Source organism: Calonectris borealis, chromosome Z (genome assembly GCF_964195595.1).
Source record: "Calonectris borealis chromosome Z, bCalBor7.hap1.2, whole genome shotgun sequence".
Taxonomy (NCBI): domain Eukaryota; kingdom Metazoa; phylum Chordata; class Aves; order Procellariiformes; family Procellariidae; genus Calonectris; species Calonectris borealis.
Window position 1 is genome coordinate 3502959 of NC_134352.1, and position 27164 is coordinate 3530122.

The 27164-nt window shown below is 36.2% G+C and overlaps 1 protein-coding gene across 1 annotated transcript in view; it reads right to left on the reverse strand.

Annotated features, from left to right (window-relative positions):
• The window catches only part of ADGRV1 (adhesion G protein-coupled receptor V1), a 290582-nt gene that overhangs the window by 223904 nt on the left and 39514 nt on the right, over nucleotides 1–27164 (reverse strand). Inside the window, exons 16-34 of the mRNA XM_075138497.1 lie at nucleotides 26704–26867; nucleotides 25929–26052; nucleotides 25294–25560; nucleotides 22700–22826; nucleotides 20452–20669; nucleotides 18564–19307; nucleotides 16107–16480; nucleotides 14150–14326; nucleotides 12250–12430; nucleotides 11425–11627; nucleotides 10652–10781; nucleotides 9074–9154; nucleotides 7614–7753; nucleotides 6574–7183; nucleotides 5407–5622; nucleotides 3975–4190; nucleotides 2558–2802; nucleotides 2182–2363; nucleotides 619–1427 (exon numbers count right to left, since the gene is read on the reverse strand). Coding sequence (XP_074994598.1) covers nucleotides 619–1427; nucleotides 2182–2363; nucleotides 2558–2802; nucleotides 3975–4190; nucleotides 5407–5622; nucleotides 6574–7183; nucleotides 7614–7753; nucleotides 9074–9154; nucleotides 10652–10781; nucleotides 11425–11627; nucleotides 12250–12430; nucleotides 14150–14326; nucleotides 16107–16480; nucleotides 18564–19307; nucleotides 20452–20669; nucleotides 22700–22826; nucleotides 25294–25560; nucleotides 25929–26052; nucleotides 26704–26867 — 5208 coding nt within the window. The remainder of the gene's footprint in view (nucleotides 1–618; nucleotides 1428–2181; nucleotides 2364–2557; nucleotides 2803–3974; nucleotides 4191–5406; nucleotides 5623–6573; nucleotides 7184–7613; nucleotides 7754–9073; nucleotides 9155–10651; nucleotides 10782–11424; nucleotides 11628–12249; nucleotides 12431–14149; nucleotides 14327–16106; nucleotides 16481–18563; nucleotides 19308–20451; nucleotides 20670–22699; nucleotides 22827–25293; nucleotides 25561–25928; nucleotides 26053–26703; nucleotides 26868–27164) is intronic.

The window sequence follows — 27164 nt, forward strand, 5'->3', positions numbered from 1 at the left end:
TAGCTAGCACACTAGAACCTTTACTATACTCCCATAAATTGCTTTTAAAAGAAATGTTCAGCCAGCTCTGACTTTGAAAATATAAAATATATGGGTCATGCTGTGTGGTACTTAAGTAATGTCTGCCATTGACTTGTTTGTCCTGTTTGCAATTTTTTTTAATATGCTGTTATGTTATGAAATCAATACATCAGAATCTAAAAAGAGACCTCACAAAAATTAGTACTGTACTAACTAAAGGTTAACAAAAGACCACTTAGGCCTGATTTTAATTTTCATTATCCTTGATATAACAACTATCTTCAGCATTATTATTCCTTATTTATTTGATAAAAAGGTAATCTTTATAATGCATACTGCAATATTTCTTAAAAAAATACTTAGATATTTACGCTTTTCATCTTTTCCTTTTTTACTACCACTGTGTGTGTTCTGCAACATAATGCTGTATGCTAAAGAACTATATTCTTTTGCATATGCATCCTGAGCATTCAGGGCGGTTTAGCCTAAGAATAAGACATCACTTATCAAAACATCCAGAGGACTGAGTGCCTGTCAGGTTCTTTTTGCTTTTCTTTAGTTTTATAAAACAGAAGCTAATGCAAAACCTTGCCTCACCTTCAGCGAACACCAGAACCTCACCAACACCTATAAAATCCAAGTGTGGGATAGCGGTTCCTCCAACAACACGCCATTCCACTGTCACCTGTCCCAGGCTGCCTTCTGTCCTATGTATCATTAGCTGCACGGTGGTCTGGGGACGTTCTTCTACTTCAATATACAGACCGTCCTCTGTCGCGTTGGGACTTACGCTGTAGATCTTAAATACTCCAAACGCATCTCCATTCATCATTATGATAACTGTGGAAGTATTTGGCTGTCCTATAGTTGGTTGATTTTTTAAGCTGGCTGAGGTGTTCATGAGTTCAACTTTCAAAAGGGATATAGTGAATTTCTCATCCAACTCTGGCAGACTGTCAGGGAGAATGGTAACCGTGAGATTTGCAAACTCTTCCCCTTCCTGCATTAGGGCCCACTGTCTGGTAACAGATTCATAATCACTACCAGCAATGGCTTGGGTGCTATAGAGAGCGGACGCACTGGTGGTGCTTTTCTTGTAGGTCCAGAATCCCGACGTGTTAGTTAACGGGCTGATCTCTGTCAGCCAGAGGCAGAGAGGAGTCGCAGAGGCACTGGAAAACGTAAAGGCTGAACACGCTTGTTCTTTTAGGCACCGAGTTGCACAGGCATACAGGGGGTCACTTGCTGCCGACACGTTCACTCTGGTCTTGGACGGCTGGTCAGGAATTCCTGGTACAGGGGACTCGTAACAGGCAAAGATATCCTGACCTTGCTCAATGGCGAGAGCTACGACGTCTGTCTCAGAAGTGCTGTAAAATATCTGCAGCTGACCAAACCTTCCCCCGCTAAAAGAGATTAAAATAAAAAAGTAATGTTAGTTGATGAAGTATGTCTAATATTCTGTATGTTTCGGGGTTAAGAATAAAAGCGAACAAAATCGACTGGCCCTTTCTGAATTGCTGAAAAGTTCCAAATAGCTAAATAGCTAAAGTGGATTCCCTTGAAGGTAGTACTAGAATAACAGAGTTGTCATTTTTGGATAGCAAGTTTGATTATTTATCGCTTGGGTAGCAGTCTTTTAAGAATGCATATTTGCAAACATTGGTTTCTAGGAATTAACTTAGTCTTCGCAGGGCTGGCAAGGAAGAAAAAGCCTGTGCTGCCCAACCTCCTCATCTTTCCTCCTAGGTGTCCTCAGGATACCATATCAGATGCATAAAACCTCTTTTCCTTTTCTTGTTTCTTTCCATCCCACAAGGGTTGACCCACTTTGTCCTCAATTCAAATCACAGGAGCAGGCTGTTGTGCAGCTTTAAATGATTTGATGATTAAATAGGCAAAATGAAACTTCAAGTACACTGCATACATTAGGTTACATTGTACATTACAATGTGTATTACATTTAAGTACTTTCTGTACATTTCTAATAAGCAAACATCTAGTTCACAAACAATGTATACGAAATAAAAATGCGTTGAGCTGGCAGATCAAGAAATTGATGCAAATATACAAGAGGAGCATGACATTTGAAATTATAACCAAGACAAAAAAAAAAAAAGAAAAAATAATAGATATAAATAAAGCAAACATTATACAAACCTTCGCCTGACTGTTATATTTGCAAGCAAATTTCTTTCTAGTGGCTCCTGAATTCGATATAGGGATTGATGAAAGAAAACTGTGCCATAAGGATTATCATTGGCAGGTATTATAATATTTGCCACGCCATCTAACCCAATAGCACCACCATTGGAGGCCTGAGTTAATTCTACATGGACAATCTCAAAAAGAAAAAAAAAGAAGAAGAAATAATGCAGCTAAACAATTTTTGGTATTTCTAACAATAATCACAAGCAAAGTAAATCTGAACTTCTTGCACCTTCCTGCCAGACATTCCTTGTTTTGCTTTGCACACACTTCTGTAACAAGTTAAAACTCTAATACTATTCAAGAAAGAGGTAACTGCTTTACTTACCTCTTCTATTTCTGGAACGTCATCAGCCAGGATTTCCAACAGCAGCATCTGAACGGCTTCCCCGGGGGCAAAAGTAACGTTACCCCAGGCGACCCGCAAGTCAGCATCAGCAGGATGTCCATTCATGGTAGCCACCCACGCAACAGTAACATTACCGAGCGTCCCAGCATTGCGGATTATTGGCAGATTTATGGTTACTGATCCCAGTTCAGGCTCCTCCACAGTGAATTCGGTAATCTGAAAAACTGAAGGACAGCACAGAGAGACGTATTTCGTTAACTGTGAAATTGAAAGTAAATATGTCAACTCCTGAAGTACACAGTTTTATTTCGCTTGATTGCATTTACTTGCACAGGTAAATCACTTTTAATCAGGTTTAAACCTAAAAGCGAACTTTCAGTATTAATATTTTCATCTACAGAGGAAATTAGCATGAAAATTAAGCCCTCATCCAAAAAGTTTATTCCAATATACCCATTATTCGAGGCTAACCATGAGCTGTTTCTAAGCTCTTAGAAGACAAATTCATAATTATTCCCAAGCAAGGAAACTCTTTAGCAGCTTTCATGTCACTTACTGAAGAAATAAGTCAACATATTCCATCTAAAATTATTTCAAGTAAAAGTCTTCCTTGTAGTAAACTTTCAGTTTCTAAGAATTAATTAATTACCCATCTGGAACTATTTATTTTTGATACTTTTTCTTTCCTTCCTCTACCTTCTTCTACTGACAAAATGGAACCAGAGGAATTAAGTAGGGTACTGAAGAGAGAAGTGGGTAAATCAAAGGAAAAAGGCAGGAAAAAATCCACCAAAAACCAAACAGCAAATAAAAAAGATAGATTTCTAAAAAAATCATTAAATTTTTGAAATCACCAAAACCCTTCTCAAAACCTGTGTAATGAAACTAATTTTGGAAAGTATACACAATTCATTTTATTGATAATAACAGAAGAAAAACTAAACTTGACAGAAAATAAGAGAATATAATTTAATTTCTCTTTATATTTTCCAATTTCCCCAGATTTTTAAATCTGCTTTGGCTGATTACCTAGTAAAACAAAGATATCAAAGTATTTAAGCAACAGATATTAGAATGCAGATTTTGGTTTAAACCTATTGCAGAAATGTGAGCTCTTAGAATAGATAAAAAATAAAAAAGTAAACTAAAATCCATCTGTCTCTATAGAGAGATTTCAAAATCTTGGTATATCAACTGATTAAATAATACTTCTTTGTTATTTTAAAGCATCATTACATGTTTTAATTTAGTTTATTTTTTGCTTTCCTGTCTTCACCCAGGCTTCCTCTTTGCCTTCTGAAAGTTTTTTATCCAGTTGCCCAGTAACAGCTCACCCACAAATCTGCAGTAAAAATGTTAACAGAAGAGAGAAAATATGCAAATAAGACTCATTTACCAAAGGATCCAAATGGGTCATCAGAAGCCTCAATAGTTATGATTGCCCTAGTCAAAGATCCAAGCAAGGCTCCTCCTGTTGTTTGATTCAGCAGCTGAACATAAAATGACTCTTCAACCTCGGGATTGATATCATTAATTATATAAATTGGCACAGCTTTACTTGTTTCTCCTTCTAGTAAGACAACATCTGATGAGGCTACGCTGTAGTCTTCGCCTAGATTTGTAAATGAAAAAACCAAAACAATAAAAAACACAGAATATTAACACATTATGGTTCAGTGCATTGAACATTATCAGTAATACTTATCTTCTCTTTTTGCTTACACATGCATTCCTTCATGTTTTAATGGGGTTTTATCTTTATCCTCAGACCCAGACCACACAGTCTTTTTTATTTCCCATTGCCTTTTAGATATCTGGATGGATTAAAATGAAACTTGGCTTGGCCAAAACAGAGTTTGCACTCCTAGACCAAGAGGTAATTACAAAAGGTCCATTATTGCCTCCATTGACAAGGTCACACTACCAAGATGTTTCTGTCTTTGATTTCTAATTGCTCTCCGGATTTCCAAGAGATAAAAGTGAACAGAAGCACCTTTGTCAGAAACTAACTGAAAGCTCTGACATCAGTCTAGCGAACTTGTCTCTAAGAATGTCTCGATGAACAACTGTGATACACTGGATAGTGGCTCTGCTTCAGAAACCAACTGAAAGTTCTGACATCAATCTAGCTACACACCTATTTAGAAAAGTCTGTTACATAAAAAGGAAACTAAAACACCAGTTCTCAGAGCATGTACCACCCACCTATGCAATTTTGGACACAGCTGAAATACAGTGAGTTTGATTTAGAACTGTCTAAGTTGTTTTCACCCTGCACACTTCATAAGTTTGCTCCTTTCTTTATGTGCCTTCTCTACAGCAGGGACCAGGAGAACTTAACCTCCCATTTTTAGAAGTTCAAGTCTTCTTGGGTTTTGATTGGGTTTTGCCTGTTTTACAGCTGAGTCCCCAACTCTTACTTCCTCTCCAATAAGCTCACCTAAATAATGCATGGTGGGTTTAATTATGTACACAGGATTAAATAGTAGCTACATATACTACTGTAGTATTTTTTATTTATTTTCTTTTTTTGAAGAGGTGGTGGGCTCTAGGGAAACAAACATCCCAATTCCTTCACTCATTTCTCTTGCTGGATTCTTCAGTGATGATGTCTCAGAGTTTTCTAACAGCTGATGCATGATCTCTCCCATGGAGCTTGGATTCCTATTTGCTAAGCAGAGTCAGTAAATGTCTCACTACTTTTTTTTTGTATTTGTTATACAATAGTGCATTCAATACACACTTGTTTGCTTTGATCGCTCAAAGCATACAGCATGCTCTTTCCACTTTAACATAGACTGCATACTTCTGCTATTCTGATTTCTTACCAGCTGTTGCAGTTATTGGCATAGCTTTGAATTTCACAGAAACGTCTGCAAATATTCCCCCAGTTCTGGTCACGTTAATGATTGGTCCAACATAATTTTCAGCAACTCGCACAGTTAAAGCTGAAAGCTGAAGTGTTCCAAAAGCATCATCATTGGCATTGATAATTACATGAGCTATTGTCTCACCCACTAATCCAAGTCGAGGAGAATTTACAACTGAAACATAAAGAAAACTTAGTGAGGGGGTGCCTGAGATGCTTGCTCTCCATGGCTATGGAGTTCACAGTGAATTTAGTCGTTAGTTGCCACAAGCTTTCAACAAAATTATCTTTTTTAGTATTGTAAAGTATAACTACAAACTGCATCAACATAGTTTTGGTGTTTGAATTATATTATGGCAGAAAAATCCCAATTTTTAATAACTTATTATTCTACCCTGCTGAGGAGCATACAAGCCACAATTTTTTTGAAGAGGTGAGGTACTGTGAAATAATTTGTTTAGTTATTTATTTGCCCATAAGGCCAGTAGTAAGAGCAATACAGTTCAGAAGAATTTCATTTTTACATTTGCTGTGATGAAATATAAATAAGATTTCAACCTCCCAGCAGAATCATATTTGAAGTTTTCCTTAACATCAAGATTAATCTGGGGCGGGGGCAACAATTAGACATGCCAAGAAGCTTTGAAGCACAAATCAGGCTGTAATGACCTGAATTTATCTGAATGAGGGATGAAGCAAACACTCTCTACACTAAAAAAGCAACATGCGGCTGTAATTCTACATCACTTTATTTTTAAAAGACTTTTTTGGCTTTCAATAAGCAAAACTAGTTTAGTTATTTCCTAATACTGAACTTTACAGAAACAACACTAGATGAACAGGTGTTAGCGCACAAAACCAATACTGTAACATATTTGGCCTGAAAGATCTTGGATAAGGTGATGCAAAAGGGATAAAGAAATGCTCATCCATCCCTGACAAAATACTGCACCAAAGGAAATAGATGCCGACAGCACACACGGCAGATAACTCAGAGATTTCTTAACTATACAGAGTTTGGCAGAGGTAAAAAGTTTATCGTTTAACTCGTTGTATTTTATCCTATTAAATATAAATATTAGCCTTCCTATTTAAATTGTAGATTTTACAAATGTAAGATACTTACTTGGCCGATCCTGTACTTTCTCGATCAAAACAATACTGCTTAGCTCCACAAAAACAGATTCTGACCTCTCAGGATCATCATCATCCAAAATAGGCAAAAATATTGCGGCCTCACTTTCATTGGCTGTGAAGATCACGTAACCTGTAATGGGTATATAATCTTTTCCCTCTATTGCTCTAACAACATCAGAAGGAAGAAAGGGCGACTTTTCATCATCGCCAATAGTTCTGTATGTTACCATTACTGTACCGAGGAGACCACCACGCCTTGTTATTGTCAGGGAGATATTTTTTGTTTCTTCCTCAACTTTTATTGGTCTGTTTTGCTCAGAAAAGATGAAGACTCCATATGGATCATCATTAGCTAAAACAGTTAATGTTGCATTAGTATGATTTCCAAGACGACCACTGGAGACATTGATGATCAAAACTGAAAACACCTTATCCAATTCAGGAACTTCATCAGGAGAAACCTGTACTGTAATATTTGCTCTCGCTTGGCCAACGTCAAATGTTACATTCCCATCTGTAGAGATCAGGTCTTCGGCAAGATCACAGACTATGATCCAATGCAGTGTCACTTGCGACAAGGCCCCATGCGTTCTCACAACCTATGTGAAAAATATAAAGATCTGCATATTTTTGTTTTATGAGAAAGATAAACATAAACGTATGAGATGGAATAAAGCCAAGACATTGACATGACGGGTTAAAAATAAATTTGTGTTTTAAAAAAAAGTGTAACCTTTATCATCTCAGCTTTGCTGTATTTGTTGCATCATCAACACTATTATTTTAAAATAGTAGTACCTCAAATGTAAACAAGCAGAAGTAATTTTAAACCTGTGGATATCATTATTACATCATTTTAGCTTCAAGCTTAATGATACTCATTAGAAAACTCAGTACGAAATGGCAAAACAGATGTGCACAATAAAGTTATAAACCCTATAGATTTATGGTAAAAACATCGCAGAAGGCCCAGTAAAAACAGAGACAGAAGAGGACCGCACAGCAATATGAGACTCAAAGCTTTCTAACCTGCAGCACAACATTGCTCTCTCCATCTTCAGGCTCAGTTCCATTTACCGAGAGTGACTCAGTACTGAACTCAAACACACCATGAGCATCATCAGAAGCCTCAATAGTCACAAAGAAGTGGGACGCAATTCCCAAGCTAGCTGTTAAGTGCAAGTTCCAAAAAGGGTTATTTTTTCTAGCATCTTTTCTTACATGAAAGAAAACAGCTAAAGAAATATGTTGTAAAAAATACACAGGAGAGCATGACTGGAGCATGCATACTATTTTGCCTTCGTTTTTTTTAAATGCATGATAACTATCCATATGGATAGGGAACTGACTTTCAATAATGCAGTCCTGGCAGCCCTTCTATGGAACTATGCAACAAAGAAATATAATAAATATGACTATTTTAAAGGAAGAACAGAAATAAAATTATAGGTTTAATGAACGAAAATGGAGCAGAATTTAGGATGGTGGGGAGTTATATGGTAAACCACAGTGTAAGCATATAGACCAGATGAATGCAGGTCCAACATAAGCTGGAATGAAAAACAAAGAAAAAACCAAGTCCGGTAAATCCTACTACTAAAAAGATTGTCTTGGGTGAGATAACTTGCTGCTGAGAGACAGAATGAGCCTGGCACTTAAGAAAACCATTTCTGGGAACAAGGAAAAAGGAAATAGCACTTCAAAAAAATGCAGGATGCTCCAAAAAGTGGCTAAATCACAGACTTACTCTCAGATTAAAACTGAAATCCTCTGCATTTACAAATAAAATTGAAAATCAGGCTGTCACAGCGGAATAAATTACTCAATTTGGATAACAGGTACTCATATAACATTTTCAGGTCTGTAGGGTTTAATTTGAAGTCTTATATGATTAGGGATTTCGCTCAGATTTTGTGTTATTTCTGCACCTAGGTTTTTTTCAATTTTCTCAGTATTAAATTATCTTTGTTTTCTGTATGTCATGACATAAACGCAAACTTAAAGAGAAGAAATGAAAAACAATCAAAACATTCCTTTAAAAAATCTAACACAGCTTACTTTTCTTTAAGAGTATTTTTGACATGCAGAGAATCAAAGTAACATAAAGCACGTATAAAGGCATAGTCAGGTAATTTTTAAATTACCTTCAATTTAAAAAGTGTCTTTGCTTTTTGCTTTCTAGAAATTTGACAATTTTCAATCAAAATTGATTTTGCAAACTGTATTTCTGGAATAACTATATTGTGTTTTACAACCATATACTTTTGATGGTATAGAAGCTGTTATTTTTTGTGTTACACTAAACACTGACTGCTATTCAAATTATGCCTAAGTTAAAATAGAAAAGAATGTTTTGGCAGAACTTTATGATAAATCTAAATGAATCACCTGTAACTACAAGTAACACTATGCCAGGCTGTGTCAGCATAGTAATTTATGAGGAATATTAGAGTTAGCAATAAAAAATAGGGTTAATTCAAAATGCTTACCATGCTGATGGACAGTTGGAAGGAAGAAATCCATGTTCCCATCACCACTACCACTGCCATCATTTCTAAAGAGCTCAGCAACTTTAAGATGACAGACATACAGATATATACACATATATACATGTATAAATACAGAGAAAGCAGAAAGTAATTTAAACATTTCTGGACAACATAAAAGAGAGGGAAGCATTCTCGGAAGGCATCAGTTTGGGATATGAAAGTATACAGGATTTCTGATAAAAGCCAGAAAAAGTCTCGTATATGCCACTTCTTATTAAATTTATGACACTGGAAATAGCAATGGGAGGTCAGAAGGAAAGAAAACGCATACACCTCTGTTTTCTCCTTTCTTTCCCTTTTCGTGTCCCCTCTTTGTATTTCCTCTTTCTCATTCCTAAATGAGGTCTGTCAGGGAGACATTGGAAATGTGAATTAAAAAAAAAAAAACAAAACAGGGGCTAAAACCCCCCAAACTCTCTTATTCTAGTATTTTCTCACAAAACAAAAACATGTGTCAGAAAGTTGGAAAAATCTGCAGAAAGCTTAACTAATGGAGACTTTACTCTAAGTTTTGTGCTTGCAATCGTGTTGGAAAGGCCAAAAAGAGGGTTTGTGCTAAGAGGGTATCTGCCTAGTGAATTATTAAAGTTAGCTGTAAGTTTTCTGACCAAAAAAAAATTTGAAAAGTTTGGTTCTTTTTAACAAAACAACTATTCAACCAAAAAGTCCACATGCATGAAAGGTCTGAAATTTTTATCAAAAGCATCACTAAGGCAACACTGCACCATACAGACATATAATCACAGCAGAGAGCTGGATTAATTCAAGGTGGTATGATACAACTTCCCAGAAGGCACCACACTTGCATTTCTGGATTGCTTAAAAAAAGTCAATTTATGGCTGCCAATGTTTCTAATTACTTTTTTTCCTCCAACCAGCTTTACAATCTCCCTTAAAAATTTTCACCAATGGAAAAAAATTCTGCAAAGGATGAGTGGTTTCATATGGCAGGGGCACTGATGTTTGCCATCCCTTGTGAGACTAGCATCTCACAGCAAGATTTCCTTTGAGTGTTTTTCTTGTTCTTCCACAAAGGAACCAGCTACCTCTCCAGCTCTCAACACCCACAGTCTCCTACTGCTATAATCCAGTGGAATACGTTATGAGCCAGTGTATCGCAATTCCTCTGATTTCACTCAAGTGGCAGCTAGAAAGCCCACTTTGGCTGTTTAGCCTTAAATATTTCATAAATATTGACAGATTTTTAAAAATTGGAATTTATATATTTTTTACATTATTTTAATTCTCATTACCAACCATGAAATTACATAATGTGAAAAGCAGCAATTGCCTTAAATGACATAATACATGGTAATAATACATTTTCTTTGGGATCTGGTGGTTCCCAGCAATGACTAACAAAATATCTGAAGAACAGTTAAGAAAAATTACAGCTGTCTGGGGGTGTTTCTTTGTCTTTAGAAACAACATGGAAATAGTACACCTAAGAAAGGTAAGATTTTAATGGATAAGTAGAGATCATGAAAATACATCAATGGATTGATGTATGTGCCTTACCTCCTCCCTCTGGGTTCAACAGCTCCACTTTAAAAGTTTTTTCTAATTCAGGAATAGAATTATCAGTGATGTTAACAATAATGTACTTGTATCTTTCTCCTGCCTGAAATTCCAGCGTGCCCACAACAGCCTGCAATATGAAAGCTTTTCATGTTTTTGTTCAAGTCTAATGTTTTCATGCATATGAAAAAAGAAATAGAACCTTGATTTTGTTTGTCTTTGTCAAAACATCTACTTTTCTCCATTTAAAAAATCTGCTGAATCTTTATTATGAGAAAAAGATATCCAAATTCACAGAATTATGAGCATTTGCATTCATCTACATTTTTCTGCACAAATATCAGTTAGACAAGCAAGCACAGATACGCACAGGTTATTTTGTTGAACATGTACAAATCCCATTATGTACAAACATAATCTTAACCTGTACCTGCACCTGAATGCTCATATGAAGTTTGATATATTCAGCAACAATAGCAAATAACTCTTCTTGATATGTTGACAACTCTCTTAAGAAAAAAAAAATCAAAACTTTTCCTAGGCTTTTCCTAGGAAATAAAACCTCCTGCACACACAGGAGGTAAAAGTCACATAATGATATATGTATTTTAAAGTGAATATTACACATTCATTTATCTCATCACCATATAAACCACAGTGTTTCTGTGAAAAGAATCATAGCTGGGCTAAAATACTCAAACTGAAGGCTATCTCCAGGACAAATAACTCGAATTAAATTCCAAAATAATTACACACCTTGGCAATGGCCATACCTGATAATCTTTAGGACTGAAAGCTGTAAGTGGCACTGTTCTGTACTCCACCAGAACTGTTCCAAGAAGGCCTTGTGCACGAACTACCAGTAATCTGATGTGTCCAACTTCTTCTTTAATTGTAATATGGGGCACAGCAGAGACTGGCAGAATCATTTCATCACCTGGCTGAGGAGGTGGCCCCACAGAGAACTGTAGCAGACCTGGCAGACAAGAAGTACTATTTACATGGCTTCTCTCACCAAATGTAAATTATGATAATCAATTGAAACCAAATTATTTATAATATCTATATTTTGTGGCACTTCTTAAATTAAAAATCAATTACTGATATGCCCTTAGGCCTCAATCACACTATTTCCAGGGGTGTGGTGTGTACCTTCCCTTCTCTCACTGATATCCACATCAGTCTTGATAAAGCCACAGCACTATAATGAATTCAGCTCTTCCCAAAAGAGCGTCAATATGGGTCATAGTATTGGGTACTTATTGGTATAATAAGCATGCAGAAATGCCTCTCTTCATCAGGAATTCTCATCTAAGAAAAACTTGCACAGGATCAACTACATGCAGCCTTTAGGTGCTCTCAGAAGGGAATCATCGTCTGTTTGGTCAGGGAAGCTTCGATGCCTTTTTGTAAAATTCTCAAGAATAAGTAACTCAGCTTTCACTCTTGTATACAAATTATGAATTAATCTCAAGTTAGATAAAGTGGAACACTTGGCATTGCTTCCTCAACTATCAAGGCTAAGCAAAGTTTTTATCTGTTGAGCTAGAACTATACAACTATCTGCAACAAGACTGTATCATCTCCACCATTGTTACCATACGGGTGGTCACTGGCTTTGATGCTGATATCAGTAGTTTCCTTTTCTGGATCTATACTTGCTCCACTGGTAGGAGTTGAACCTAGTTTTCCATCTCCAGACACTGCAGAGACTAATGTCACACGGAAATACTCATTTAGCTCCGGAATGTCATCATCAATAACATGCAAATTTAAGACCTAGAGGAAGACCAAATCATGGAGAAATCAAACCACGCAACATACATCACTTACAAGTTTCACAACACTTCCTAACTCATCAAATTCTTTGATTAGTCAGCCAGCTGTATCTGCTGTGTAGCTCTGAAAGTAACGTGGACAACCTTTTTGCATTCTACATAATTTAACCTAACTTCTAGGATAACATTTTATGTTTAAAATATGTATTCCAAAAAGAATGTTAGTAAGCTGTCAGAAATGGAAGGCATATTTTCTTAAGCGCTTCAAATTGCATAAACACATAACCAACCAAGCAATTACTTATTATCGTATCTTAAAATAAGCATAGTTTAAATTGTGTATCTTGAAAGTGAAATATCTGATAGATTTCAAAATCTTGAAGAAATTGTGCTTCTGAAGAGAAATTACAGTGATTAATCCAATTTAGAGAGCAAGTAAGCAAGCTTTTTATGCCACCTGCCACTTGAGATTGCAGATCATATTATTAATTAACATAACCTGCTCTGCACAGGCTAACATATTCACCTCAGACAATTCCAGCTTTCTATATATTGTGATACGATTAGACAAACATACAGAAGAAAAGGTTTAAGTGGCTGATCGTGTTTAGAAGCATGGGAATGACTAGCTTACAAACGTCAATGGAAAGTCTCACCCGACGAGCAACAGCTCCCAATCTGTTTCTTAGGGCCATGCCCATTAACTCCTCCATATGTAGTCAATAAATTGGACCACACAGAGTGGAGCAAGAGGGTACACCAGCCCTTTTCTGCCACTAGATAGAATAAGGCAGGCCTCATCCATGCTGCTGGACTAGAAAACCTTCAGAAATTTTTGCTTTATATGACCTATGCAATGCAGCGATATGATTCAATGGGGAATTAACGCTGAATGAACAGTGACATGAACAAACTATTTTCAGATAGCACAAGCTTTTGCCAAGCTCTAATCACTTACATTGTTTAACTGGGCCCAGATCCACAGTTCTCGTGGAGCCACTGGGATCCTTTCAAATGGTGTCGGTGAGTTTCAGTCAGTTCATACTGACTTCAGCAGAGTGATAGAAGTGAAACTGAGGATGGCATTTTCTACTAACAATTCACCCTTTCTATTTTACGAACACTAACAGAAAACACACGTGAACTCTCTGCAGTATTGTGGTCCCACACTTCTTCAAACAAATGTGAAATTCCTGTGCTGCGGGTCAGGGTTGCATTCACAGAAACAGATTAAGCAAAAGGGACAGAACGTGGACAAGAGTGGTTGCAAGACACTTGATTGCAGCAGTGAACTTTACTGCTGTCTATTTAATTGATGTGGAAATGAATCTGAGTTACAAAACTCAGATCAAAACCTGACCATTTTCCTGATCAATTTCAAAAGTAGCTGGATCCATTATTTCAGCCTAGGACTATCTACACTTCAAGTACACATATACATATACATAAATCTAGTTAATATTTTCTATATATACATATATGTAAACATATTATGTGCATTCAAACGTACATGCACAGATGGTGACCCCTGAACCGAGATACACACAGATCTATAAGCATCTATCATATCACTTGCTAGTTGTCAGGGATGCAAAATACAACAAAAGCCATGCGAAGGAAACACTCTCTAGCATGAAAACCAGTCAAGCACCCTCAGAAGGTATTTTCCAGCAGGTTTGCAAAGGACAGGATGAATAGTTAATAGGAAGGTAGGGTTTACCTCTGATCTCTGCCAAGGAAGGAATGTGATAGTGCCAGTGCTGTTAGAAAAATCGGTAACAGAGTAATTAATGCCAGTGGAATCAACCTGTGAGATAATGTAATTTATATACACGTAGTCTAGGGCTCCCCTTGTGCGCTCCACGACACAGGATATTGTGGAACCCTCATCGGCAGTCTGGAAGAAAGCAAGAAATTTAGATGTTTGTTACTGTCAAAGTAAATCAAGGCAATAAATGCAAAACATGGAATTCTCTAATGCTAGTCAAATGTTCAGGTAAAAAATTGCTGTCATGTTACTTTCAGCACTTTTGGAGTGGTAGGAAGTGGAAACTGAACTTCCATGGTGGTCAGAACAATCTTAGTGGAATTTGCAACAGCTTCTAGTATCTCCCTGAGAACTATAAAGGTAAGCCGATAACTATACCCCGTTGTTCCCCAAAACTACATGCTAAAGACAGAATCGATATCCTTGAAATGTGCATGTCAAAAGCAACTGAAACTATTGTTTTATATTAACATCAATTATTTTAGTTTTCATTAGGAGTAATTTAAAGAAAGATTTGGATTCCCCCTTTCCCCAACTAGAAACACTATGGGAAAAAAAAATAGATACGTTAAAATTAAACTGTACTATCATCATTCAGTAAAAACTTTGAAAAAATTTTCTATGCTACAGTCCTCTTTACAATTCTTCTTCACAGAGAACATGACTTCTGCAGCAACAATTTTGCATATTTGGAACAAAGTAGGTATTGATACTGACCATATGTTTTAGAAATCATGATCATAGAACTACAATAGAAAATAATTTTGTTGGAAATTGCTAGAAAGGCTAACAGCTGCCTCGTAGACAGATATGCACATAAAGGAGTTAAACTACTGATAAAACAATGCTGCCTATCTGCATCATCACTGAGAGCTCTAATACTTCCCTGGTGAAATGGACGTAAGATAACTGCAAAACAATTGACACGCCATATAAATTTTTAATTTTGCTTCACGCTTGATTGATGATCTGTGGCATCACAGTATTATCAGTGGCATTTGAAGCTGAAGGAATCTATTATCATAGCATATGGTAGGCACGTAAAAAGCAAACTGAACCAAACTGAAAACCAGTATCAGTCAGGCAAGATGGTTACTTTCAAACACATCATAAGCACTTCGGTTAGAAAGAATGTAATTAAAAGGTCATGAGAGTTCCCAAACTGGAAAGTATTCTGAAATTTGCTTTCCAAAATAATCCAACGCCAATAGAAACAGGTATCATGTTTTTCTCCCTCACAATTGATTAAAGAAGTAAAAATGAATTATGTTTATTTCAATCCTCCCCAAAAAAGTAGCAAGTTTATATATTGCATATATGGTGGCTACGACCAAAGAACAATTTAATGTTTAAAAAAAAGGCAACTCACAGCCAGTATCCACAAAATTCACATAAAATATATGCAATTTATACCTTATAACTTATGACAGCAAAAGATTGTCTAAAAATACATCACGCCCTGTCATTGGATGACCTCTAGTAAAATTCTTTCAAACACATCATGTAACACAGAAAAATAAGATAAAAATCTTTGTAATAATCCATTCTCAAAAAAAGAATATTAAATCTTATATTTTAGTTGATAACCCCGTCTCAGATGTGACAGAAGTAAAGGAAAAAAATGTTCTTCTAGAAAAATTTAAGCCTTAGTCTTCAGTTTATGTAATAAAATCAATTTTCTTAAAAAAAATAATTGGGGGGGGGTTTAAAAATTATATTGCAAATGCCAGTGAGACTGAGGCTGTATCAGCACAACTTACACATTTCCAAATTCTAGAAAAACTTTGCTTACTACAAAACTACAAAAACTAACAATGTGAAATCAAGGCCCTGTGCAGGTCAATTGGTCTCACCATTAATTTTTCTGTGTCCAAAACTTCACCTATAATTTTCCTTATGAACACCTTACCTCAGGAATACATGCTCCAGTGAAGCCAAATAAACCATTAGCATTATCACTTTTCTGTATTCTTAATCTTGCGGTGGTATTTTCTTGTGAAATTCGAGCTCCACCACGCACAGAAATGAGCTTTAGGATGAATAACTCCTCTCCTTCTTCCTCTTTGTCATCCTTTGCAGACACAATGAATGATTTATTGGTCTCTCCTTGCCGATACTCCAAATACCCAGAGACTGGGTGGACATCACTCTTTGCAGGAGTTGCGTGGAGTTCATAGATCTCTGCTCGTGTCAATTTACGCTCATAAAGCCTTACGTCCTGCATTAGCCCCGTGTACCTACTGCTGCCACTGATTCCTGCTCCAATTCTCACTATTCCTGGACCTGAGAAGGAAATTATAATTTTCCTCATGTTACTGTATTTCTTCAAAGTAATAAGTCTGCAGCTTAATAGCTGTAATTGTTAACAATCAATGGTAAACTGTTTATTACCCCTGGATTAGGAATCATATTCATCTTGAAATGCAAAATCAGGAGGTTCTTTGAGCTCATCTCAATGTTACAGGTAGATCATCACAGGTCAAACAATTCCACCCTAGACTGTTCAGGTTTTTCATCTCACTAGTTCTACCAACACGTTGTCACCATCCCTTATTTTAATGAGGCTTGGAAACTTCTCTCTTTCCATTAGAGATTTACAGAGCACAACTGCAACCCCTCTCAGCTTTTGTTTTGCTAAACAGACCCCATTTTGTGTCTCTCTGCTAGGACAGTGGATCCATTCTGATGATACTCATCATCACTGCATTAGCCCTTCTGGACATGCTTTTCCCCTAATGCACTGGGAATATGGACTTCAGAAATGTACACCAAATTCCAAATGCTTTTTACAACAGCATTAATACTTCTCTGTCTCCAAACAATTATCCTGCTCAGCAAATCATAGGATCACACCTGCCTTTTTCACAAATATACTAAGCTGGTAGCTCATACTCATTCCTATTGTGCTGAAACACATAGATATCTCTTCTTTCCAGCTGTTTTCTCTTTTTGGAAGAAACTGTGCTCTTGAATGTACTGGCCTACATATGACACTGTCAGTTCTACGATGAGCAACCACAGCAACTGACAATGGTCTCAGGGCACAAGGCGGAGGGTGGTGAGAAAAACTGGGCTACTACGCTCACCACCGTGTAGTATCCAAGATTAAATGGAGAGAGATGAAATCCTTACCTTATACTTGTAGTATCTCCAGACAGAGCATATGCCTTCTCCACTAATACAGAAAATTTACAATGACTCAGACATATCCTTCTAGCAACAAAAGCATTATTGCACTTCACACATCTTTGTTTTAGAAACCAAGGGGAAAAAAAAAATCCTTTCTCAGCTACAGTACTGCAATTCTGACAGCAATTATTAATTGCAGAGGCACTACTTTGTTACAGAGGGCAAATTTATTTCTCAGACTTTAACCACTGGAAATTTACAGGCAGAAATAAAATACTACACTAAACAATTAACGAAGTCTCCTCTCTATTCTCATTCTATGTTTGTATACATATATGCATTTCACATCACTGTATGTTTTTTAATTCTCCTTCTTTGATTACAGAAAAGGAAATTGTATTCAAGAATTTGATAATCATTCACTGCCTACCCCCACCAAAAAAACCATGTGAAACTGAAGGTGAGCAGAAGAAAGGAAAAAGGATGAAGACCATCTCCAAGAAAAAAGATGCATGTGGAAGAGTGGGAAACTGCAAAAGAAGGAGTAAATATAAATTTATTCCAACAACATAATACCTGACTGTATAAAGGAATTGTTCTGATACTTCTCTGGTCACTGCTATGCTAGTTCAGAGTGAATGTCCATAATGGTTACCTATGACTAAAATCACATTTGGGACTATCCAGTTAGATAAACTGAAGTACACATGCTAATGTTCCTTGGAATATTATTAAACTTATAGGCATAATTTTCATATACCATGTAAATATATGTTTAAGTAAATCTACACCCTGAAAAAGCCTGTTGCTTACAAGATACTGGCTTAGTTGTAATATAATACACAACTAGAAACAAAATCATTATTGCATTTTGTTTCAGCTACTGAGAGGAAAAAAGTCCTTTCTCTGCTATAAATCTTATGGAAATTATTAATTGCAAACATATATAACGGTATGTATACATGATAAGCATACGTATATAAATATAATTATAAAATATTAATTTATTTTCAAATTATTGCAATCCAAGCTCTGTTATAGTTCTGAATTTTTTTGAACTTTCCCAGCTCTAATTTCCATAAGCTTTTTGAAAATCCTCAGAATTTCGAAAACTTTTAAATTAACTAATCAGATATAATAATTTCAGTATCTTGCATACCCCTGTCAGGAAGCTAAACTCTTCCACACATTTCAGAACTTCACCCATGGAGAAAAATGATGCAGGCTATTGGCTCACCATCAGCAATTGCTTCTCCTTTAAGGCTCTTCATTCCTCCCTGAACTGGAATTCCATCCATGTAAAATTCAATTATACTTTCCTCCAGAGTAATCAGAAGGTGAAGCCAAGTATTTTCATCCAGATATTTCAGGACTGCTGCTTTAGCCATATATGTCATATTGGATCCTAATGCTGTGTAATGAAGTACTACAGAAACATGAGAATCATTTGTTTGGATTTTCACGCCGTAATATAAGGTCCCGTTATCATCATCCTTTTCAACTATATAACCATCAGTACTGATGTTAGGAATTAACCACGCTGAAAATGTAAAATTGGTTACTGCAGTATTTCCATGGTATGGGTATTCCAGACCAATAATCCCAAATGCATTCTCTTTTCCACTGAAATACAAAGCATCTGTTCCACTGTGATGGCGCCTCATATGAGGCTGGGATTGTACTGAACTGGGAAATGATCCTAGCAACAAGAAGTCTACCATTGATGGGAGACCAGCTTGGAAGGTACTAGACAGTATTTCCCAACCTAACCGGACAACACCAAAGGTGCCTTGTTGTCTCCAGATGGTGAAGTCTGTAATATAGGAAAGATCATCTTCAGAAAGAACATCTTCCACTATCTCTCTCTCCTGGCTCTCTGGATCTATAACAAAGACTCCAAAAGGGTCATCGTTGAATGGGATCATCACGGTTACAGCAAGGCTTGTTTCAGATAACTGACCACCAGGACCAGGAGACCCACCTATATAATGGAAGTTAGAGCAAAAGTTAATTGTGGTTTCAAGCACCACAATCGCAAAAAAGTTACTAAGTACTCAAAGTTTTTTTAATAAATCTTTCTAAAAAGGGTTAAATCTTCTTTAAAAAGCCTCTGAACTCTTAGAAAATGCTCTAATTTAAAAATAACATGATTTAACTGTATTGGCTTTAAAACACTATAGTGACACAATTTTCATAGAAAACAAAGCAGTATGTTATTTTTCAACTGCAAAACATACAGTTGTCTTTCAGCTAAAACGAGATTAGCTCCAATTTTTCTGAATTAGTCAATGAGATAGGTTACCTTTGATTCATTTGATAAACATGGGGCCAAATTCAGTTCTCATATTACTCCAAGATTTACACGAATATGGAATGGCAAAATTTGGCCCATTGCCTCTGAAACAGAAGCAGAGATACCTTGCAAAATCAGTAACCAGTTATGTATTAAAACTTCTGCCAAGTCCTGTCATTAGTCATCTATTTCTGCACAGTAAGAATTCACGACACAAAGATCATGATGTGAATGTAGACTCCACGTTCAAAGTGCGCAGTGATCTACCTATTATAAGCAGGAAATTTTCTACACATGCATACAGATTTCACTTACAAGAAAGGTCAACACATATTTTCAGTTGTATCTGGGCACAGAAGAACATAAATAGTGCTGAGGTGGAATGAGTCTGGGAGATTTGGAACTCTGCTCAGCAGCAGACCTGTAGCAGTTGTAATTTAAGTCATATGAAGTGGTAACTATAACTATTTTACCTCCTCTAGAAAAAACCAAACAAACCAACCAACCTCCGTTATGGTAGACATGCATAGCCTTTAATAGCTTTGTTTTGCCTTCAACTACAAGAAGATCTGTATCTCTGAAATCACCAAAAGCCATCCTTTTTAAAGGTCAGATCACCAAAATATAATTGTAACTTAGGAACTGAATAAGTGCATTCATATACCTAAATTAAGATTAGAAGAAAAATAAAACCTAAAACCTTACCAGAAAGTATAGGATATCAAGACATGATTCAAGGCAAACCTCTTTCCAGGTTTGGTTTGTTTTTGATTGATTAAACATAATTCTTTTCTACCAGATATGAAGGGAATGGTGATATGGAAGACAATACCTGAAGCATTCACCAACTTTAAAATGTAAAATTCATTGAATTCAGGAATTCTATCCGAAATAGCACGGAGCGTTATTGGCTTTGATCCTTCACCATCCATGAAGCACAAAGTCCCGTAAGTTTCATAGAACTCTTCTCCTGGCCTCAGCGCAGAGTCATTATCAAACAGCTGCCAGGTCAATGAGACGTTGCCAAAGTGTCCTCTATGTCTCAAAACCCTGTTTAGTGATACAGAAAGAGTGAATGTCCTGGCAGGTATGCATCAGCGTTAATTAGCAAGGGAAAACATGATTACACTGATCTTCCTTACTGTGAAAAATAATATACAACGTTCTAAATACCCATGAACACTAATACAATCCTCTTTGAAGGCCCGAAATTTTACAGTATAATTCTAGTCCCAGGTATACCACAGGTTCCTTAGGAAAAAAGTAACCAATGCACGTCCATGCAAAGTAGTACTGTTCAGCAAGTTAACATTAAAAATTTATATACCTGGCCACCCTTAGACAGGAAAGAGAATCATCTACATTTAACCACAAACACTTCTCCCTTTAGCCATGAAGCCTCCTTAAACTCCTTCTTACATTGGTATTAAATTTGGGCTGTATTCTATGTCCTTCAGAAATCTGTGGTTATTCCAGATTAAGACTGTAGTAAATGAAAACAAGATTTTATTTTTTGTATAGCTATCTGGTAACATAATTTCACCAATTTCCAAAAGGCATTGCAAATAAAAACTGAAGTATATAACGCCTTTATTAACAAAGTGTGCTTTACATATAAAAAGTGTGCTCCTGTTTGCACGGTAAAATAAAATGCCATACAAAGAGATTATAACAGGCCGAAAAATGAGTTAGCAAAACTAGCCTAGGCACAGTAATGCAATTCCACTGTTTCTGCTTCCAAAGGTTTTTCTTTTTTTGCCATTAAGCAGGGTGCCCTAGCCCAGCTGTGTAGCACTGTTGCAATAACTCCAATTACTCCCTTTAAAGCTCAGTGATACCATAGCTGTTCTCAGCGGTTAAGTTATATGCTACTCTGACCCGTTCGTTATGTACTACATTATAGCCAAAGCAGTGAGGGTATGGAAGAGACAGCTCCTTAGTAAATATATTTCATCAATGATGACTGAGCAAGGTCCTCAAATGTTGGTAATTTTGGTATCATGTGCTTCTATAAAGCACCTGTATATAAATGTTCAGTTCAAATCATCATTTCTCACACTATCAAATGAAAAAAAAATTTTCCTGCAAGTAAGACTATGAAGGACAAAAAAAACCCCAAAGAGCAGCGTAACAAAACCAAACACACAATATATTTAATATCCTCTTTTCTCACAGATTTTCATTCTTTAGATGTGTAACACAAGCAGAAAGACCTAATTCAGAGTCATAGGCATCTGCTTCAAGGCCTTAAAACAAACAAAAAAATCAAATAAAAAGATATAAAAGGTAACTAAATAAATTTGAAAAGACCCTCTTCCCTAACTGTTCACACTATCACATTTATTGTGACCTAACTTCTCTTTATATCCTGTCTAGAGGTTTCTTAATGAAAAATCAATATTTTTGTCAAATTACAATCCCATCCTGACTTTATGGAGCGTAACAACATAAGATGCCAACCAAATTTATTTCTTAACCCTTCCCATTCTTGAATACATGCCAGTGGCTGGAAGGAAAATACTTTCAGAGGTCAGACTAGGGAAGAATATTTTCAGTCTAGAAGACAGACACATCTGGACTTCGAGTACAGACTTCCATCCGTAATTAACAGATAGAAGAAAAACAATCTATCAGAAAGAATACAGTAATATGGGTTGTTTGTAGGGGAAGGCTTCAAAGTAGAGTGCAAAAGGAAATGAATAACCACATAGTCGTATTTAGCCGCATTTTGAGAAGATTTTTTACTTCTCTGTTATTCCAGGTTATATTCTGCTCAATCATCAAGATTCTTCTGTATCTAAAGTCTACTGAGAATATCAGAAAACAACAATGCTGTAGTCTTATTTATTTACATTTTAACATGAATTTCTGTATACATTTTAATATGCATAGCCTACTTGATAACAATTGATGTCTTCAATACGTTTACAAATCATTTAATCCAAAATAGTAAAGCTATTTTCCTTCAATACATTTTTATCAATGCAAACTTACATGGGGTTAGATCAAAGTACTATCCATAAAGTACCACATACAGCAGTTCCAAAAAAGTGCAAAAGTATTATTTTAAAGTTACTTACAAAAAATTGTTAATTTTGCCTTCTTCCACTGGCTTCTCTAAAGTCTCCAAGGAGAAAATTCCATTAGGATCATCGTTTGCTTCAATAATAACTGTAGCCACTCCAGCCTTAAAGATAACAGTATCCCCTAAAAAGAGGGTGATGACTTTTATCAAAACTGGAATCAGAAATGGATGTAACTCTAAAACCAAAGGTGTTTCCTTCTCACACTAACTGCTTTTATGCCAACAAAGAAATGAACAATCAGTGAAAACCAGTATTTGAGATATTCAGTAACAGGCAAATTGGAGTAAAAATACTTAAGTAGCATCTCATGCAGAGAGCAAGACATAAGATTTGCAGGGAAAAATACGTGTGATATGACTAGAGAAGATGTGATTCTGAGCAGAAAGGATTGTATGAGAGGCAGTATTTCATGTTTGATCAACAGGTCAAGTCAAAAGAAAAAGATACGTATTCAGAGATCCCAGCTCTCCTTTAGACCTAGAATAGAAATATTGCACTTAAACTAAATACAAGCTAAGAACAATGTCTAAGAGTTTATTCATACCCGTATCACAGCCTAGTTGAAAGGAAAAAGCATAAGATACCTGTGAAGTAGAGGGGAAGCTAGTAGGATTTCTGCGTGTATATTAGCACTGTAGGGACATTCTAACACCCTCCCTACGTTCACAGGGTTTCCACCCCCATCCTGTTTTTCACTCTATTTATGAGCATTAGACTAGCTTTTGATCCAAAGTAAACAACGTGTTTACTGCTTTAACTTCATATACCTCTACCTGCATTTTCTCTGAGGTACAACAGTCCAACATGATTTTCAAAAGGGATGTAACAATCAAGGTCAATAAATGTAACAGACCATAGAAAGAAAATAATTTTTTTTGCTTTCAGGAATGTGTATAGAAATATTCTGTATTCTTAGTGGTTCTAGAGAGGCTGCATAATGCTATGATCCTTCTTTTAGAGGCGAAGGCAGCTATGCCTTCTTGTAGGACCAGTGTGCCGGGAGGAAAGACATCATATGGTCCCCATAGAGCTGTAAGAGAAAATACCAGTAGATCCTGAAGAAAGTTAGTAAAGTAGGAAGAGATCGCCGAAGAGAAAATTTAAGAGAGAAGAATGGCTTCATCCAATCCTTTCTGCAAGGCTGATGTTCTGTAAGAGACCTGGGTACCAGAGGGAATGCCAGCTGACCTCAGGAAACACATAAGCTACCTCATACTCAAATAATTGCTAAAAATTCCCCTATAGTTCTCTGGCTGCCGGCTACCAATGCCCAGGGCAGGATTCAGTTCGAGATCAACGAAGCCTTGTGAGCAATTCATAGACCAGCCACGGGGTGTCCACTTTCGCGTGACCTGAAGCACTCTCTTGGTCGCACCGACTGAATCAGATCGTTATAGACTGTCATGAGGGCTAAGACGCTTAGTATGCACGTCTAAATGAGGAAATCTAATTTTATGTTTCCTCACCTTGAATCCCTGGTAGGTATTTTACTTTGTAAACCTACCACACAATCTAACGTGAAGATGTAGTCTGATGGTTAATTGTGATAGTTTTCCTTTGCTTTATTAAATTACAGCCCCTCAAGTCTCAGTTATTGTTTTGATGGCTTATTTAATTCAGTTTTGGTTGGCGTTGCAAAGATATGCAGTGCATTCACAGCCTGTTATTACCTCTCAGCTACAGAATAATAACAACCGAAGGACAGTAAATCATTAAAATTTGCTAACACAATTGTAGATGACTCTCCCACCACACCTTGAGTTTTGGCAGGACTAGGGGTGGGGAGGGTCTTTATTAAGCAGATAGAGCCCAGGAAAATTTACCTATTTCTTACATTTAACTTATATTTTCATATCAATATTACACAGAAGTGATGGTTTATTCCAGAAGACGTCTATTTCAAAAACAGGAATGTGCTGAATCCTTTCCTGCTAAATGATAACTTTTTTTTTAAAAAAAAAAAAAAAAAAAAGACAATGTTATTTCTAAGCTAATAAACCCATTCTTTACTGGTGGTACATTGGGTAATTTCTAACACATATTTTTGTGTAGATTAAGCCTCGTAAAATTATAATGTCAGACTGAAAAAAATATATGCATACATTGCACTACTACAAAAATAAAACAGAGACCAACTTACATGGTTTTCCTCTAAAATGAGGCAGTCTGTTTGTTCTTATAAAAATCAGGCAGTTGTGTAGTATACACTGGAGCATGACAAAAAAACCTAAAAGAATGCCTCTTTCCCTAAGACTGTTGCAGTACTAACATTTTTTAGCCTTGTGTTTCTGTAGTCAAGTCAAAACCCCACCTAATTTGGAGCATTTACATTTGAAAAGAGACTTTCACTCCAGTTGTTTTTGCAGGAAAGATTTCAGCTGTATCGTTTGATTTTTGTTTCCAATTAAACAATTCAAGATGAAAATCCAAACACACTGTGGACAGTAATTGTACAGAAATGTTGAAGCAAACCTTATTCATATAATACTTGGCATTTATATACTTCTTTATGATAAGACCAAACTGGTGAAAAACTGCAGCAAAAAGAAAGGAGAGTTACTAAACATACATCAAATCATTACTTTTACCTGTAGAATTCAAAAGGAAGATATAAAATGTTTCATCAGTTTCAGGGATATCGTCGTCATTAATATACACAGATAAGTTCTGCTCTCTTTCACCAACATCGAACAAAATGACGCTGCTCTTTCCACTGGGAACAAAGTCTCCCTCTTCAGCTGTTGCATCTCCATTAACAGTTATATACTGGACAGCAACAGCAACATCAGCAGATCCATTCCTTAGGACTGTAAAGTTTGCAACATTTCCTTCTTTAACACTCACTGTCAGAGGTTCTGAAAATACACAAGCAACAAATCTACCTGAGTTCAAGCCTGAGCTCCTTGCATGTGGCCTATTTTTTTAATCCTCTCCAAGAGGATCCTTTTCCTCGGTGAAACAGAAGGCATATGTGGTAAAGGCACGGAAATACTTGCGGGTACAAGAGAACATTGTTGTACGTAGCCGCCTAACCAATCCCAGCATCAAGAAAGAGAACAATGAAATAAAATAAGGGAAGGTTCTGAAGGAAACAAATACAAATTCAACACAACAAAAACATGAACGCTCCATTGGGATTAGGATTTCTCAGTGACCTGGTCTGTCAATAAAATCTGTTTGGGGTAGTATATGCATTCTACATTTTAAAACAATAATATCTAACCTGCAAAATAAATGGGATCATCATTCCTTGTAATTTGTAAAATTGCACTGGTTATATTGCCCAGCCTGGCTCCACCAGTAGCATTGAATAAGCTGATGATGAATACTTCCAAGTCTTCGGGTACCTGAAAGAGAAAGTATTACGAAATTAATTTACTGCATACAAAACAATGAAGAAATTAACATGAACAGCTGAGGGTGTCAACAAACCAGAGATTTCTGAGTGGTTTTTTTTTATTTATTGATCCTTAAGTGTGTCAAGAGGGATGACAAATGACAGTTGATATAGCTACACAGAAATCAACATCAGTCTAAAATCCTTGTAAATAAGTCCCTTCATCTTTACAGATGACCCAAAATTTATCTTGCAGTTTCCTGCTTCTGATACATGTAATTTGTTTTTACAGCTTTATTTATTTATTATTAATTATTCTCATTCTTTCTTATATTACTTCAAATATATCAGCATTAAAAATAAAAATTAGTATTCCTGCAATCAAAGCAAGGGTTTTATTCAAATGAACTTTTCTGTAATTTAACCATGTTCAACCACTCTCAGTTTCTAACATTTTTTGTTTATACATATGCACAGCTTCTCAAATTATTTTATGATTTCCTGAAGTAATCTCAGTTTTACCCAAGTATTTTGATTTTTTCTACAAATACTTATCAGGCTGTTAAAAAACAGACATTCCTTCTTTCTCCTTAAATTGTAATGTTTTAGCACTTACTCTTTGTCCCATATACTCACACAAAAACACTGTAAAAATGTTTACCTCATCTGGCAGTGAGTAAATGGTGATATTTTTTGAAAATTCCAGATTATCAAAGAAAATAGTCCCTTGTTCCGGATAGATGTCATTGCTACATGCCGGATCAACAACCCAAGACACACTAATATTGCCATAGTTTCCTTGGTTTCTTACAACTCTGTAAGCAGCTAAAAAATGCAAACATATACAGTCAGAACACCACAAATCAAAAAGAAAAAGGTCATCAAAGCTGAAACAAAGAAGAAGGAAAGGAAATAATAAGCAAATCCACTCTTGCAAAACTAGTCATAGGTGAGAGCACTACACGAAAGGACACACAACGACAGACCATTAAAGCAGTTTAAACTTGCTCACATTTGTTATTTTTCGCCTGTAAATGTACTTGATAATTGAATAGAGGTAAATGGAAGTCACCCGTATGAAGATTTAGCTCTATTCTTCTCTCACATAGCACCCTATTCTTC